The sequence below is a fragment of the Cervus canadensis genome, chromosome 1, assembly GCF_019320065.1.
Source record: "Cervus canadensis isolate Bull #8, Minnesota chromosome 1, ASM1932006v1, whole genome shotgun sequence".
Taxonomy (NCBI): domain Eukaryota; kingdom Metazoa; phylum Chordata; class Mammalia; order Artiodactyla; family Cervidae; genus Cervus; species Cervus canadensis.
The window spans coordinates 74,378,496-74,397,233 of NC_057386.1; the positions used below are offsets into that span (position 1 = coordinate 74,378,496).

The 18,738-nt window shown below is 38.7% G+C and overlaps 1 protein-coding gene across 7 annotated transcripts in view; it reads left to right on the top strand.

Moving 5' to 3' along the window:
• INPP4B (inositol polyphosphate-4-phosphatase type II B) overlaps positions 1-18,738 on the top strand; it is an 885,859-nt gene that overhangs the window by 740,016 nt on the left and 127,105 nt on the right. For all 7 annotated transcript variants that reach the window (XM_043485578.1, XM_043485574.1, XM_043485541.1 and 4 more), the window contains 2 exons: positions 443-620; positions 12,799-13,002. In XM_043485578.1, the coding sequence (XP_043341513.1) occupies positions 443-620; positions 12,799-13,002 (382 nt within the window). The remainder of the gene's footprint in view (positions 1-442; positions 621-12,798; positions 13,003-18,738) is intronic.

Below are 18,738 nucleotides of genomic sequence, written 5' to 3' on the forward strand. Positions count from 1 at the left end.
CTGTTTGGTTAATTATTCCCACTCTCCTGATGAGAAAACTAAGGTCACCCTAAGATCATGTGGCCTACCAAGTGGAAGAGCCAGGATCTGTATCCATGACGGCCTAAATATAAAGGCTCATACTCTTCTCCCTGTACTGTGTGACCTCAGGTTCATTAGTAATTAAATTTGTTTTGAATGCTAATTCTTGATGTATGTAATCATGAAAAATCTTCTTAGTGCTTAAGCAAGGACTAGAATCATTTCATCTAGTCTTTCAAAATATCTTGGTCATTTGACTTGAGAAAACTCAGAATATCACAAAAATCTCTTAGAATAATTCTTATCTGTTCAATAGGAAGTAGTGCTATTAGGAGTTCTGTTTATCACTTAGCATCTGGTACTAAGTGCTGACAGTTCTTTCTGCTTGTTGTGTAATTCGCCTTTATCTTTGTTGTTGCAGTACTGGATACCAGTTTATTTACTATTCACCTGAAAACACAGCCAAAGCAAAAGAAGTTCTCAGCAACATCAATCAACTCCAACCTCTGATAGCAACCCATGCAGACCTACTGCTTAATTCTGCAAGCCAGCATTCTCCAGACAGCTTGAAGAATTCTTTAAAGATGCTTTCAGAAAAAGTAAGATCCAAATCGTCACTGCACTGGGGAAAACGAAATACCCAAATCCCCACTGGTGTTGCTTTCTGCATACATTACCTTTCATAGCATCTGGAAATGTAAAATAGACCAGGTTAGAAAGTAAGCTTCAAAGTGTTGCCACAGGATCAAAATGAATTGGCCTCATTCTCTTTTCAAATCTTACTGAACACTTTTTTTTTCCTAGTAGGAAATGAAACCTATTATTGGTTGAAGTATATTTTCTCTTTTCCTTGACATCTTTCATTTTCTTTGCTTCATGGTTGTATTAAATGAATTAAATTAGATTTTGAAAAGTATTTTCCTCTGGCGAGCACCTAATTTTTATGCATATGAAGCTAGACCTGTGAGTAGGAATGTCACTTCATTTGAGAGCAGAAGTTTCAGGTGGATTCTCATCAGTAGCATGGGGTGATTCTTGTGCCTCAGTTTGCTTTCTACAACATTGCCTCCTGTGAGAGGATTCTGAAAATTTCCAAAATTATTAGTTAATGTTTGAAATGTACTGGGACTTAGGTCTGCCTTCTTCCAAAGGTGACTTGCATTTGTATATGTAAAGAGAAAAGCTAGTCTGGCATGGGGTAGATACTCAAACATCAATTTCCATAATGAATTAGGGCGTCTGAATGATATGGAGAACCAAGATAGAAAAAATCAAATTGCTGCTTGATTAGAAATGCAAAGTCAAGTGTCTTGGAGTCCAATTCTGGTACACTCATTCATAACCTCTGCATCCTGAGGACATCTTGCAATTTATTATGAGATATTTCTAAAAAATATGCCCTTGAAGAAACTGACCAAAGAAAATTCTCATGATAACATTTTAGAATAAAATAGTGTAGTTCATTGCATCCCTGAAGAACAGATTCCTAGAAATCTAAATACTATATCTGTATATATATATATATATATATATTTGACTCAGATAAGTTAATTTGTACCACTTTGCCCTTACTTAACATTTTAAAGTCTATATTATCATATATTTTTCTCATAGGATGTAATCAACATCTATTTTCAGAAGAAAAATATCTAAGATGTCTTCAGAAAAGTCACGTGAATTGTCTAATAAACTAAGAAGTTAAAAATTAAAACCCAAGACTTCTAGTTCAAAATGCAATCTTCCTTTCATGCTAGGATATGTGCCTCCATTATGAAAAGAGAGGAAAAAATTGACCCAAACTTTACAACTAACTACATTGTCCAATATCATGCTAGTGATTTCAGTGGCTTAGGTTATTTCACTTAACCTTCAAACTGTGTGTCCATATCATCTCCATTTTACAAAGGAAAAAGATGGAAGCTCAAAGAAGTTTAAAGCATGTACAAAATCAGGTGGTAGAGTCAAACCCAGGACTCAAACAAAACTAGCGGTCAGACCCAGCGTCTAGTTGACTCTGGAATGGAAACCCTTTATGATATTTTCCATGTAATATATGTATTGATATTTCCTTTGTTAAAAAATAAAAAATTATTAAACTCCTCAACAATACTTAAGTATTCTAATAGTCAATGAATATGTTATGGCTAAGAAAAAAGAAGGAGGAGGGTGTTGCATAAAGTAAAATAATAGAATTGTTTTCAGTTCATTTCTTTTTTGGATTTGTAGATGAGGTGAGGTCTTCCTGGTTTCAGCTATGCAGAAAATTCTAGCAAATAGTACCTCACAGTGGTGATTTCAGAGCAGTATTTATATTCGTCCTGTGCATTGGGCAGGGCTTTGTCATTTCATACATCATTTACAACTTGCTGCGGTGATTTGGGGGAGGGGGCAGGGCATGTATAATATTTTCACCTCCTTTAATTCAGCATTGGTCCAACTTTCGTCCCTTTTTTTTTTTTTTTTTTTTTTTACTGAGTAGACAAGTTTTGTCTACTAATAAATCCGTCAGCACTTGAAATGAGAAGGATTTTTTTTTTTAGGTTAAGTTTGCAAGCCATGCATTTCTTTAAGAATTCATGCCCAGAATTTCAAAGAAGTACCTAAGTTAACAGAGTTTTGCATAGTGTATGAAGACAGTTACTAGCTCTTGGTTTACAATAAAATATTATCCATGAGGTCTTCCTTGGTGGTTCAGAGGGTAAAGAATCTGCCTGCAATAAATCTAACATAAAAGGTAAATCACATAAATAGCACTTTAAATTTTAGTATAGTTTAATATTAGAAAGAGTTAACTTAAAATATTTTGCTTTTAAGCTCGGGGACTTGCACACTATGGATTAGAAAATAAATCTTTTATTTATTGATAGCCCCCTTTTTCTCTTTTACTGAATCTGAACTGGCATATTTGGAAAACAAGTTCTTGAGTTATTTTCTTAGAAAATCATCCTTATAGATATTCAGTACATAATAGGGACCTAAGTGAATTTCCACAGTAAAATTTTCTATACATTTTTCATGTTCTAATATGGACAAGCTCAATTAAGTATTTCTAATTTTTTAATTCTTAGTATATCTTCTGATGGATAACTGGATTTTGTTTGCTACATATTAGTTTATGGAAATAGTAAAGAAATTATTTAATGTTATGATGTAGGATTATAGCAAAAGACAAATTCTGACTATACATGAATAATCCAAACAGAGAAGACAAAGCATAAACCAAAATTTTAACATAAGATATGAAAGGTTAGTAATAGAGGGGGATAAAAGACACATTTTACTTTTCCCTAGGCTAAAATTACACTGCACTGAGACCAAAAAGAGACAAAAAGAGGAGGGAGAGAGAGGGGAGAGTAATGTAAATAAATTCAGAATGAAAAAAATAAAGACCTAAATGTAAGCATATATATCATAAATCAAATGTATGTCTGACATTAGTTCCAAATACACACGATAGTCTCCATTTCATAGAGATGGATAGACCTTTTTTTAAGAAAACTGTTATTATTCTGGGGCTTCCCTGGTGACTCAGAGGTAAAGAATCAGCCTACAATGCAGGAGATGTGGGTCTGATCCCTGGGTCAGGATCTGAAGGAGGAAATGGCGCTGTACTCCAGTATTCTTGCCTGGGAAATCTCATGGATAGAAGATCCCGGCAGGCTACAGTCAGTGGGATCACAAGAGTCTGACACAACTTAGTGACTAAACAACCAATAACATTATTATTTTGCTCATCACAAAGCAATTTCTGTCACTAAGTTGTGTCCTACTCCTTGTGACCCCATGGACTGCAGCATGCCAGTCTTTCCTTTCCCTCACTATCTTCTAAAGTTTGCTCCAGTTCCTGTCCATTGAGTTGGTAATACCACCAAACCATCTAATTCTCTGCTGCCCCCTTCTCCTTTTGCCTTTAATCTTTCCTAACATCAGTCTTTTCCAATGAGTCGGCTCTTGACATCAGATGGCCAAAGTATTGGCGTGTCAGCTTCAGCATCAGTCATTCCATTGAATATTCAGGTTGATTTCCTCTAGGATTGACTAATTTGATCTCATTGCTGTCCAAGGGACTCTCAAGAGTCCACACAATTCAAAAGCATCAATTCTTTGGCATTCAGTCTTCTTTATGGTCCAACTCTCACATCTGTCCGTGACTACTGGAAAAATCATACCTTTGACTATATACACTTTTGTTGACAAAGTGATGAGTCTACTTTTTAATATGCTGCCTATGTTTGTCATAGCTTTTCTTCCAAGGAGGAAGCGTGGAAGAAAATTTCATGGTTGCGGTCACCATCTGCAGTGATTTTGGAGCCCAAGAAAATAAAATCTGTTACTGCTTCCACTTTTCCCCCTTCTATTTGCCATGAAGTGATGGAGTCAATTGCCATGATCTTAGTTTTTTGAATGTTGAGTTTTAAGCCAGCATTTTCACTTTCTTCTTCCACCCTCATTAAGGTGGATTTTAATTTAATTCCTCTTTGCTTTCTGCTATTAGGGTAGTATTTTCTGCATGTCTGAGGTTGTTGATTTCTTCTAGCGATCTTGATTCCAGCTGTGCTTCATCCATCCTGGCATTTTGCATGATGCACTCAACATATCAGTTAAATAAACAGGGTGGCAATATACAGCCTTGTCATACTACTTTCCCAATTTTAAACCAGTCAGTTGTTGCATGTAAGGTTCTAACTGTTGCTTCTTTACCTGCACACAGGTTTCTCAGGAGACAGGTAAGATGGACTGGTATTCCCATCACTTTAAGAATTTTCCAGAGTTTGTTGTGATCCATACAGTCAAAGGCTTTATCATAGTCAATGAAGCAGATGTTTTTATGGAATTCCCTTGCTTTATCTATGATCCTATAGATGTTGGCAATTTGATCTCTGGTTCCTCTGCATTTTCTAAACCCAGTTTGTACATCTGGAAGTGCCCAGTTCACATGCTTCTGAAGCTTGGCTTGAAGGATTTTAAGTATAACCTTGCCAGTATGTTAGTTGAGTGCAACTGGAAAGTAGTTTGAACTTTCTTTAGCATTGCCTTTTTTTCAAATTGGAATGAAAACTGACTTTTTCCAGTCCTGTGGCCACTGCTGAGTTTTTTGAATTTGCTGACATATTGAGTGCAGCACTTTTAACAGTATCATCTTTTAGGTTTTGAAATTTTAGCAGGAATTCTATCACCTTCACTAGCTTTGTTTGTAGTAATGCCTCCTAACCCCCACTTGACTTCACACCTCAGGATGTCTGACTCTAGGTGAAGGACCATGCCACTGTGGTTATGCAGGTTAGGGCTTCCCTGGTGACTCAGATGGTAAAGTGTCTGTCTGCCTGCAAGGTGGGAGACCCAGGTTCGATCCCTAGGGCAGGAAGATCCCTTGGAGAAGGAAATGGCAACCCACTCCAGTACTGTTGCCTGGAAAATTCCATGGATGGAGGTGCCTGGTAGACTATACAGTCCATGGTGTCGCAAAGAGTCAGACATGACTGGGCTACTTCACTTTCACTTTCCAAACCTTTTTTTTTACAGTTCTTCGGTGTATTCTTGCCAACTCTTCTTAATCTCTTCTGCCTCTGTTAGCTCCTTACCATTTTTGTCCTTTATTGTGCCTGTCAATGCATGACATGAACACTTGGTGTCTCTAATTTTCTTGAGGAGATCTCTAGTCCTTGCTATTCTATTATTTTCCTCTATTTCTTTGCATTGTTCATTGAAGAAAGCCTTGCTATCTCTCCTTGCCATTCTCTGCAACTATGCATTCAACCGAGTATATCTGTCTCTTTCTCTCTCACCTTTTGCTTCTCTTCTTTTCTCAGCTGTTTGTAAAGCTTTCTCAGACTACCACTTTGCCTTCCTGCATTTCCTTTTCTTTGGGATGGTTTTGGTCACTGCCCCCTGTACAATGTTACAAACCTCTGTCCATAGTTCATCAGGCACTCTGTTTACCAGACCTTGAATCTATTCGTCACCTCCACTGTACCATCATATGGGATTTGATTAGGTTGTACCTGAATGGACTAGTGGTTTTTCCTACTTTGTTTAATTTGTGCCTGAACTTTGCATTAAGGAGCTGATAATCTGAGCCACAGTCAGCTCGAGATCTTGCTTTTGCTGACTGTATAAAGCTTCTCCATCTTCAGCTGCAAAGATTATAATCAGCTGACTTCAGTATTGATCATTTGGTGATGTCTCTGGTGGCTCAGATGGTGAAGAAGCCGCCTGCAATGCGGGAGACCTGGATTCGATCCCTGGGTTGGGAAGATCCTCTGGAAGAGAGCATGGCAACCCACTCCAGTATTCTTGCCTGGAGAATCCCCATGGACAGAGGAGCCTGGTGGGCTACAGTCCATGAGATTGCAGAGTCAGACATGACTGAGTGACTAAGCACAGCACAGGTGATTAAATAAATTTATATAAAAATGCAGTGAAAATTCATTGGGGAAAGGATATCTTTTTAACATATAGTGCAGGAACAATGGGATATCTCCATGCAGAGTAAACCTTTCCTTATCTACACCTGACACATACATAAAAATTAATTTAAAATGAATCATAGACCTTAATATACAAGCTAAAAGAAAAAAAGCAAGGACTTCCCTGGTGGTGCAGTGGTTAAGAATCCACCTCTTAATACAGGGAATGCCAGTTCAATCCCTAGTGGGGGGATTAAGATTCTACATGCCATGGGCCGACTAAGCCTGCTAGCTGCAACTACTGAGCCCACGTGCTCTAGAGCCTGTGCTTCACAACACGAGAAGGCCCTGTGCCTGTGCCGCAACTGGAGAAATCTTGCACACCACAGCAAAGAGCCCCCGTGCTGCAAAAAAGACCCAGCACAGCCAGAAGAAGAATGAAAAAAGCAAATAAATAAGTAAGCAGATATACAACAGAAGAATTTTTTTTTCATCTTGGATGAGGCAAATATTTCTTAGAACACAGAAAGCATGAACTAATAAAAAAGAACATAAATGATACATAAGACTTTTTTCAAAATTAAAAACTGTCAAAGTTTTCGAAAGACACTATTAAGAAAATGAAAAGGCAAGTCTAGACTAGGAGAAGGTATTTGTAAAATAGATGTCTGACAAAGGACTTGTAGCCAAGTGTATATTCTTACAACTTAATAATAAAACCATTACAAATGAGCAAAAGAATTGTAAAGACATTTTACCAAAAATGATGGATGGCAAATAAGCACATGAAAAGATACTCATCATCATTTGTTATTAGGGAAATGCGAATTTAAACTAAAATGAGGTTCCACTGACTACCCACTGGGTTTCCCTGTGGCTCAAATGATAAAGAATCCGCCTGCAAGGCAGGAGACCTGGATTCAATCTCTAAGTTGGGAAGATCCCCTGGAGGGAGGGCGTGGCAACCCACTCCAGTATTCTTGCCTGGAGAATCCCCATGGACAAAGGAGCCTGGTGGGCTACAGTCCGTGGGGTCTCAAAGAGTCGGACACGACTGAGCGACTAAGCACAGAAAACCACCCACTAGAGAAGTTAAAATCAATAGGCCTGAGCGTAGGAAGAGCTGGGAAGGATGTGAAATAACTGGAACGTTCATCCATCATTGATGGGTACACGTTTGCAGCTTGAAAATCAGTTCAGCAGTGTCTCATAAAGTTAAAAAAGAAATATGTTCTAGCCTTCTTAATCTCATTTACCTGAGAGAAGGTCTATTCTGTAGGCACTGAAAGGTTGTTGAGATTGGAAACCTGGTGACTTGCTTTGTGAAGATCATCCTTTGAGCAATAACTAAGCTGAGTAAGAACAGAGGGATTTGAATATTGAGCATCACGAAATGTCAGTACTGCTTCTGGGGAGCTTTTGCTAAAATACAAATTCTGATTCAGGAGTTCTGAGCTGGAACTCAGATGTCAATATTTTATTTGGATAACATCCTGAAAAAAACAAGGGTTAAAGAAAATGGAATCAACCTGTAAGAAGACTAAGGAAATATCAATATGGAACACAGAAAGGTTATTAACTAGGATTAGCTGTAGGAATATAATACAAGAGTCAATCTTGGAAATTACTGAAAAGGTCTAACCAGTAGAAATTGATCACTAACCCAGAAGATAATATTCCTGAAGATGCTCCAGATGTTTGGACTCAGATTTGCTGAACAGTAATGATACCCCTCAGATGGAAACACAGGGAAGAACACATTTATTTTAAAAACTTGAGATCAGGCTGAGGTTGTACATTCAGAAGACTTGCAGATGGAAACCCTTTACCATGCTGATTCAGGAGGTAGGCAGAAATGAAGACCTTGGCATAACAAAAAGTGACTCTTGAAGTGATAGAATAACATCACCAGTAGAAAAAATGCTTTTAAGAAAGTGGTTTAGGAACATCCCTGGCAGACCAGTGGTTAAGACTCTGTGTTTACAACACAGGGAGAACAAGTTCAATCCCTGGTCAGGGAACTAAGATCACATGCCACACAGTGTGGCCACAAAATTTAAAAAAATAAATTAAAAAAAGAAAGTGGTTTACGGTCCCTTAGGGTCCACTTATCTACATTTTGAGTGAGCAGGGGATTATGAGTCAGCAACAGAAACTGAAAAGGTGGGTCAAGAAAAAGAAGAATAAATAGAAGAGTACTCTTTACAGTGAAATCCCATAAGGGTTTCACAGATAGGCACTGTAATTTTGTACATACTGGGAAAAAGCGGTTATGTGATTTTAGCCAAGGTCAAGGGGATAGTTTATATAAGCTGTCCAGATGTCAGGTGTCTTTCCTGGCTGAAAGCTCAATGTTCTTTGCTTTAGGGAATGCTAAACACATATCAAGAGGACTTCCCAGGTGGCTCAGTAGTAAAAGAATCTGCCTGTCAATGCAGGAGATGCAAGAGACCTGGGTTCGATCCCTGGGTCTTAAAGATCCCCTGGAGGAGGAAATGGCAACCCACTCCAGTATTCTTACCTGGAAAATTTCACGGACAGAAGAGCCTGGCGGGCTGCAGTCCATGGGATCGCAGAGTCAGACGTGACTCAGCAGCAGCTGCCCCAAACACCAATCAGGGTGCTAATGTCGAGTAAACACTGTTGCCCCGTGAAGTCGTGGGGTGAAACCCATGGCTCTTCTGTCCCCTGCCTTGGCAGGTGGGTTCTTCACCATTAGTGCCACCAGGGAAGCCCTTGAAATAATTAAGGCGTTCTAATTTAAAAATTAATCAGACACAACTGAGCAACTGAACAACAACATTTAAAAATAAGCAGGATGCTTTTTATGTCATATGCATGACTACTAAAATGATAATTACTTGTTTATGGCATTTCGTATTGCCAGTGAGATTAGGCATGGCCTTGGATTTTTTCAGTGAATATAAGGAGATTCTAAAAGGAATGGGACTTTGCTTAATTTGTTGAGTCCTCTAGTTTAAAAGAGAGAGTTTAAATGAACATATTCTAAGTATTCATCCTGCATTAATATTCAGGAAGCTAGCAAATGTATCCCCAAGAGAAGTAATTTTTAGTAGTTTTGTACTTGCAGATAATTCTGTGTGTTACTTTGAAGGATACTTGTATGAGCATATGAATGGGGAAAACGGCAGAAAGGCAAGAAAACATTTTCTTTTCTTTCTCTCTCTTTTTTTTTAATATAGAACAAATGAAATAGATCTGCCTTGGGTTCAGAGTTTATGCTTTTTTACTGTATATTTATGTTAATATTTTAAATGAATTATTTTGCCAACCCTTACAATAATATTTAGACAGCCTTTATTCTTTCATTTATTGTAATGGGAGCTAGGTAAGAAAAGGAAAAAGGCTTTCAGAACTCTGAGTCAACAGGTAGCTCAGAGAGACATGGTCGCTTCCTTCCTTGAGTTTGACTTCACTGGTATTATCTCAAGGACAGCACCTGAGATAAAGCAATACAGCTATAACAGGATTGAGTGACTCCATTAATCTCTTCAAAGTAATTTATTTTGATGGTAAAACATCTGGGTCTATATTGGTCCACATGTAGCAAGTAACACTGGTCAAGAAAATTAAGATTTTTCCAGGTCACATGGAAATTGCAGTACAATATTTTTGCTATTGTGTAACAAAATTTGATTCTATGCTCAGGATCTGGGTGATCCAAAGAGTTTCCAAGGGAGTCAAATACATATTTCAGTATAGACACAAAGTAAAAGATCCATTTTTATTCTGTTTAAGATTTTTGAACATTATATTCAGCTATCCCCACCCCCCCAAAAAAAAAAATTCTAGGTTTTTAAAACTCCAAGAATGTATACATTAGCTCCCATGTCATTGGTGCTAAATCAACCCAAATGAGATTTGAATAAATTGAGTAACTCTGTGTGTGCTACCATGGGAAGAAATAGTGGTGATTACAAGAACCATAGGAAACTTCATTGGGTGTGAATAGTATGCAGCTACATAGTAATTAGTGAGCATTATGGAGACTAGAGCTATAGTAGCAGAAGTCAAAGAAGTCAAGCTGTTTTGCTCTAAAAATAAATCAAAAGAATTTATTGAGACTATCAGGAGAGAAATAGTTTGGTTAAGTTGAGTGGAAGTACATTCATGTTTTTAATATTTATTTATTTATTTTATGGTTTTTCCTTTTTTTCTTTTAAACTAATTAATTTATTTTACTTTACAATATTGTCTTGGTTTTGCCTACATTGACTTGAATTCACATTGACAGAGACATCCATGCTCTCTGAAAAATTACATAAACAGCATGTTTCCCATTTTGCTACAACTATACTGATTTGTACTTGTGTAGCCAACTTTTTCATCAGTTCTTTTTAGTAAAAAAAAAAACAACAACAAAACCAAACTGCCTTTTTATTTTTAAAAATAAGAAAACTTATTTGTTATAAAATATTTTCCATCTGCTTATTCTTAAAATATTATCCTTTTTAAATCATATTTCTTGTCTACTTACCTTCAAAGTGCCTCCAATATGACTAACAGATTAAACGAGTGTTTAAAACCATCTGCTAAAATTTCTCAGGGAAGAGAGTTACATCCTCAGTTGTGGACACAACTAACTGTGAGAGCTGGTGGATGTTTGGAACACTTGGTGAGCTGGGGGTAGAGAAGAGGAAAATGGACAGAACCATCTAGGCTGACCGTCGTGGTGGGCGGTGTGGAATAAGGGGGAGAGATAACTGAATTTGTTAGAAAACCTTGCCTCTGTTCCATTCATTCCAATCAACAGTCGGCCCTAGGACGAGTCACCACGCTTTTTTCTTAGTGTTTTTATCTTGTTAGTGAAGAGGTCCACTCAAGGTCCCTTCTAGCTCTAGAATTTCACAATCTGTTGCAAAGATGTAGCTATACAGATATGACTTAGTTTTATTAGGTGCACATGGTTTAACTGGTTTTCTGTAATTGCTGACACAACAGGGAAATTTAGAGACAATTTAGTAACAGTGATTGGGCATGGCACTGTAGACCACTCATTGAGTTGTTGTTGTCATTCAGCCATTCAGTCTAGGCCAACTCTTTGTGAACCCATGGACTGCGGCATGCCAGGCTTCCCTGTCCTTCCCCATCTTCCGGAGTTTGCTAAGATTCATGTCCATAGAGTCGATGATGCCATCCAACCATCTCATTCTCTGTCACCCCCTTCTCCTCCTGCTTTTTACAATCTTTCCCAGCATCAGGGTCTTTTCCAGTGAGTCAGCTCTTCGCATCAGGTGGCCAGAGTATTGGAGGTTCAGCTTCAGCATCAGCCATTCCAATGAATAGTCAGGGTTGATTTACATTAGGATTGATTTAGAGAGCACCAATAAATGATTACCTTGAGTTAATGCATTGGTGAAGACAACATTTTAGCCAAGATCATTTCAGTAAATGATGTGTTCTTCAGCATAATGCTGTGGGTTAAGGGGCCCCTTCCCGACGGGTTACGAAGTATAAATACGTTAACAGTGTGAGTCAATGCTTGTGTTATTTCTCTACTCTGAACAGATTGTTAGGCCACTTGCATGTTCAGTGTACTATAATACAGAAAATCAATGACTGCACCCTCCAGTATCTAACAGGGTGAAGCCATTAAACATTTCATCAGGAAAATGCAAAGTACAGCTGTAAAGTTCTTTATTGTTGGAAAGGCGTCATTACAGTAGTACTTACTTGGTATTTACCACCGGCTTGTAAAAATCTACCATGGCAAATTTCACGGTAACCTCGTTAACATTGAACATTACTGAAACCATTTGGTGGAGGAGACAGTTTAGAGGATAATAATAGGGAATAAAAGCCAAATGTTTTCCTGAGGAAGACTGCCTGTGTCATCTCTACTTGTGAAATCTGTCCATGATGCTAAAAAGAATCAAGGTCTCCTGCCTCTATTTTTTCTTCTTTTTTTTTTTGCAAAGATATGTCATTCTTCAACTTTTAACTCCATTTAAAACACAAAATAAACATAGTCTGATAACATTGTCTTTAAAGGCATATTTGGAAATTACCTGAAAGACACAGCAGGTAGATGGTGTTCAAATGATAATCCCCAGTGAAATCCATCTCTAACGACAGGATCTGGAAAAAAAGAGAGGGGGGTCGAGGAGACAGATGGTGTTCAAAGTGTATATACAACCTCAGCATTAGCTTTAGAACTCAAGGCCTTGGCAGCAGCCTGAAAGCAAACTATTTTCCATTGATTGGTATGAATCACTTTCTCTCTCTGTTGCATGTACTTTTTCCACCATCCACACCGCTTAAGTGTCAGCAGATCTGCCACTGACCTTTCCATAGCTCTCTGCTGAGATGCCTACCATGGCGTTTCTAATCCTTGTCAATTTCTTTCCAGACAGAGCTTTTTGTACATGCCTTCAAGGATCAGCTGGTCAGAAGTGCCCTTTTAGCACTTTACACCGCCAGGCCGGGAGGTGTCCTGACGAAACCACCCTCTCCTAAGAGTGGCGCAGAGGAGAGCAGTTCCCAGGACCCACCCCTGCCGATGAGACGGCAGGACTCCATTCCACACCATTCAGACTATGATGAGGAGGAGTGGGTAAGTCTTTTATTTTTTTTTAAACTTAGCTTGCCTCCCCATGTTTAGTACTGTAAAACAGAGCATAAGTGTTAAGAAATCTCTCCTTTTCATCAAAACATGTCGGAAAGCAGTCATGATACAGATTGTGGGTAAATAGGTCATGGTTTTTTCCTTGGGGGCAAATTATAAATGAAAGTTTTAACCCAACCATATTTATTTGATGTGAAAATTTATTTGATATCAAATAGGTTTTATATATATATATATATATATATATATATATAAATATAATATAAATATATATAATATATAATAAAATATATATAAATATATATATAACCTATTTGATAGCAAATAAATATATATATGCATATATATATGTATATATATAAAACATATTTTGTTGTGATTGTTGCTGTTTAGTTGCTAAGTTGTGTCCAACTCCTTGTGACCCCATGGACTGTAGCCCACCAGGCTCGGGATTTCCCAGGCAAGAACACTGGAATGGGTTGTCATTTCCTTCTCCAGGGGATCTTCCCCACCCAGGAATTGAACCTGCATCTTCTGCATTGGCAAGCAGATCCTTTACCACTGAACTGCTACATTATATATGTTAATGTACATATAATATAGTCAAATAATAATTATCTCCAATAAATGTCATCAACGTGATAGCTTACAGAGAACCATGTCTGATTCCTGATCTCCAAAGAAGAAGATTTAGCTTCAGGACCAGGGACGAGGCTGGATCACTCAGGAACTTTTGTGTAGCAGAGTTTTATTAAAGTATAAAAAGCGACAGAGAAAGCTTTTGACATAGACATCAGACATCAGAAGGGGGACAGAGAATGGCCCCCTAGCTCGTCTTATTAAGGCCTTATATACTTTTTTCAGACCCACTCCCACAATATATACATCTTAAATTAACAAGATTAGAACCAACAATAGAAAGTTCTTACCAGACCCACTCCCATATTGTATATTTTAAGATGACAGAATTAGTCAGAAGGTTATTGTTAAGGAGAAACATGTCCTCGAGCAGGATACATTGTTATATTGACTAAGACAAAGCAACGTAGAAAAGAAAGTTTGTCCCTTTCTCCTTGAGAGTCCCAGACCCCTTTCTCCTTCTTCAGGGTTCTGAACCTCTTTCTCCTCCTTGGGAACCCTTGACTTCTTATGAACCTATGTAGGAACTGACTCTCTCAAAAGCAAGGATGCCACAATTGCAAGACTGTAATATTTTCCTTACTTATTAAGGAGATACAAACCATTAAAATTGTTTTTAGAAAAAGAGTCAGTAATCATCCATAATCCATGACTTGGATACAACAAGTATTTTCATTGGTGCAGTCCAGTGTGTTAGTTTTGGGCATACTTAAAAAGCATTAACATTTAAATAGCAGTGGACATAGAGATCTGTTAAGTTCTTTTGTTTATTGGGTTTGTTATTTAAAAAATGTTGCTCCAGGTGGCTCTAAAATTGGCAAAAGAAGGGCCACATGAAAGCATCTGAAAAAATAACTAGTAAAGGCAAATAAAGGTTTCCGAAGTGGCGCTAGTGGTAAAGAAACTGCCGGCCAATGCAGGAGTCACAAAAGACACGGGTTTGATCTCTGAGTTGTGAAGATCCTCTGGAGGAGGGCGTGGCAACCCACTCCAGTATTCTTGCCTGGAGAATCCCATGGACAGTGGAGCCTGGTGGGCTATGGTTCATAGGGTCACAAAGAGTCAGACACAACTGAAGCAGCTTAGCATGCAAGCACACACAAAGGCAAATAAAGCAAATAAGTCAACATGGTAATAGGAACCCTAGGTAGGCAGAATAAAACAGAAGAAAACCAAGGTTTCTCTCTCTGGGTGAGAGGGAACAGTGTGTTTCTCCTGAATCAATATATATTCCATTATCTAAGAACTTTCTGAAGTATATGCACACCACACACACACACACACACAGAAAGAAACTCCTTACTGTATCACATGCTTAACCAAGAAAATGCTCTTGTATGCTAACTGTATTAGGTGTTAAAGAGTTAATGATTATTTTCCCTGCCACTCTAAATTTAGAAGTGTTCAGGGAGTAAATTATTTGAAAGGCTCAGGTCGCTCAAAAAAATTGCTGTCTGCAGGGCTATGAAGTGATACCTGCTCTTTCTTTTGATGAAATTACTATCGCAGGAAAGACAGCACTGGGCTCCAAGAGGTAAATGCTGAATAAGTATTTGTTGTCACTATTAAGATTACATTTCTCCCACTGAATCATTTTCAAAGAGAAAATCTAGTATTTCTTCTTTTTACCTTCACCTTCTACTTCAGTTTACTTACTGCTCTGAGACTGTTGGGGTCCTTTAATGGCCTGGAACCTTGTGATATGGAGTCGACAATAAGAAAGTGAAAGAGAGAAAGAGGCTGATATCCCTTGGTTTACCCAGAGGACCAATAAAGTCCTTGATACAGGACTTGCATCACTCACGAAGGCACCAGGCGCCCTCTCGAGGGGGTCTTAGAAGCCCGGGCAGAAAAGTGAGCACGATGGGTCTCCATGCTCCAGAGAGTCAGCCAGAAAAAGAGAGAGAGAGAGAGAGAGAAAGAGAGAGAAAGAGACAAAAAAGACCCGGGGACCTAAGCTCTGATGGAGCAAAGGTGCTTTAATGATTTTTCTATGAGTATATATAGGCTGCAGTGCAAGAAACTTCTTTCGGGAATGATAGAGATCAGAAAACCAAATGTACAGCAACCGTTACCAAGGGAACAAGGGGTAATGTTAGTCACAAGGTCGGGAGACAATCCATATCTCAAGAAAGGGGAAGGAGATTAAGCTGTTTTGTCCTAAGGAGAATGTTTACTAAAGGAGACTCATGCTTGCCTCACACAATGACCTCAGTCCCTGGGAGCAGCATGCTGTTCCGCTTGAAGAGGGACAAAGGACTCATGAGAGACAGCATGTAGGAATCCTCCCGTCAAACATTCCCTGACAGAGATGTGCATACCTCGTAACCTCTCTGAAGTTCAGTTTTCTCCACTGTAAAGTGAAAATAACAGCACCTGTTCTGTATAGCTCTTCGTGTGGTCCAGAGATAGATGATTTGCCTGTGTGATAATGCCCCATGTCCTGCAAATGCCCAGGCACATGAATTGTATTACTTTACTATTATTGCTGTATGTTATCTTTTTTAGATGTGTAAGTTATATATGATCCTCAGTATAAGGATCAATAATAGTCCTTGAGATAAGTGAGGAAATGGGATAGATCATAAATTTGGTTTATGGGACTTCCCTGGTGGTCCAGTGGTTAAGACTCTTTTCTCCCAATGCAGGGGACATGGATTCAATCCCTAGTCAGGGAACTGAGATCCCACATGCTACCCAGCATAACCAATAAATAAATTTTGATTGTGACTTTGAAAGAGTTTGAGTAGATATAGAATAGAACTTGTATTTCATGAAGTAAACTTACTGTTAACTCCAGACATTCTGGAGTATGAAGTCAAGCGGGCCTTAGAAAGCATCACTACAAACAAAGCTACTGGAAGTGATGGAATTCCAGTTGAGCTATTTCAAATCCTAAAAGATGATGCTGTGAAAGTGTTGCACTCAATATGCCAGGAAATTTGGAAAACTCAGCAGTGGCCACAGGACTAGAAAAGGACAGTCTTCATTCCAATCCCAAAGAAAGGCAATACCAAAGAATGTTTAAACTAACACACAATTGCACTCATCTCACACACTAGCAAAGTAATGTTCAAAATTCTCCAAGATAGACTTCAACAATCTGTGAACCGAGAACTTCCCAATGTTCAAGCTGGATTTAGAATGGGCAAAGGAACCAGAGATCAAGTTGCCAACACCCATTGGATCATAGAAAAAGTAAGAGAATTCCAGAAAAACATCTACTTCTGCTTTATTGACTATGCCAAGGCCTTTGACTGTGTGGGTCACAACAAACTGTGGAAAATTCTTTAAGAAATGGGAATACCAGACCACCTGACCTGTTTCCTGAGAAATCTGTATGCAGGCCAAGAAGCAACAGGTAGAACTGGACATGGAACAATGGACTGGTTCCAAATTGGGAAAGGAGTCCATCAAAGCTGATACTGTTACCTGCTTATTTAACTTCTATGCAGAGTGTATCATACAAAACACCAGATTGGATGAAACACAAGCTGGAATCAAGATTGCCAGGAGAAATATCAATAACCTCAGATATGCAGATGATGCCACCCTAAAGGCAGAGAGTGAAAAGGAACTAAAGAGCCTCTTGATGAAAGTAAAAGAAGAGAGTGAAAAAGCTGGCTTAAAACTCAACATTCAAAAAACTAAGATCATGGCATTTGGTCCCATCACTTCTTGTCAAATAGTTGGGGAAACAATGGAAACAGTGACAGGCTTTATCACTTCAGATAGTGACTACAGCCATGAAATTAAAAGACACTTTCTCTTTGGAAGAAAAGCTATGATCAATGTAGACAGCATATTAAAAAGCAGAAACATTACTTTGTTGACAAAGGTGCCTATAGTCAAAGCTATAGTTTTTCCAGTAGTCATGTATGGATATGAGAGTTGGACCATAAAGAAAGCTGAGTGCCAAAGAATTGATGCTTTTAAACTGTGGTGCTGGAGAAGACTCGAGAGTCCCTTGGACTGCAAGGAGATCCAACCAGTCAATCCTAAAGGAAATCAGACCAATGCTGAAGCTGAAGCACCAATGCTTTGGGGACCTGATGTGAAGAACTGACTCATTTGAAAATACTCTGGTGCTGGGAAAGATTGAAGGCAGGAGGAGAAGGGGAAGACTGGATGAGATGGTTGAATGGCATCACCGACTCGATGGACATGAATTGGAGCAAGCTCCAGGAGTTGGTGATGGACAGGGAAGCCCAGCGTGCTGCAGTCCATGGGGTCTCAAAACATTGGACACAACTGAGTGACTTAACTGTTAACTTTTTAACAAATAATTACCACTTTTATATTAAATCAAGGGAGATTGTTGGAACTGTGTATCTTTTGTTGTCATAAGTTTCACCTTATTGTGTTATGCAAACTCCCTCCCACTCCTCTTCCTCCTCCTTCTGCTCAAGTCATCCCTCACATTCCTTCCTTCCTTCCTCCCTTTTCTTTAGATACATTTTGAGACCTTCTATATCACAGGTACTCCAAATGGCAAGATAAATCATGCTAGGTTGTTAGATCCTAGAGCTCAGATTCTAGTGGTAGATAAAAATATGTTAATAAATAGTCACAAAATGTTGCGACAAGGATGTAGAAAGACAGGTGGAAGAAGTTAGGCTTTGCTAAAGACTTCAGCTCAGTATTTTAAATAAACTTATGATGGGAAAAAAAGGAAGACAGCGAGAGAAAATGGTGAGTTGAGGTCGATGGTGAAGCGTTCAGCACGGTGGGTGTTACAAAGTGCTTGTTCTGCCTGGGTTACTGTGCCCGGTGCTGGGGACCCAGAGGTGACCTGCCTACAGATGCAAGGGTTCCACAGCCTATTCCGGGCTCTTGAGATACCAATGACAGTGATTGTACATAGGAGGAAGTGGGAATCTGGGGGTCACAGTGGGATTTCCAGAAGTATTTCCTGAGAATTAAATATGAGTAGAAGGTAACAGTATGAAAAGGAGGATGAGGTGACCTTTCAGACAGGACACATTAGCTGACAATGGTAGTTGTGATGTGTGTCTGTGTTTATTAGTTTTTTCCTTGGTTTGTTTTAAAGGTGGCACAATTGACTATGTTTATTACTCCAAAAAG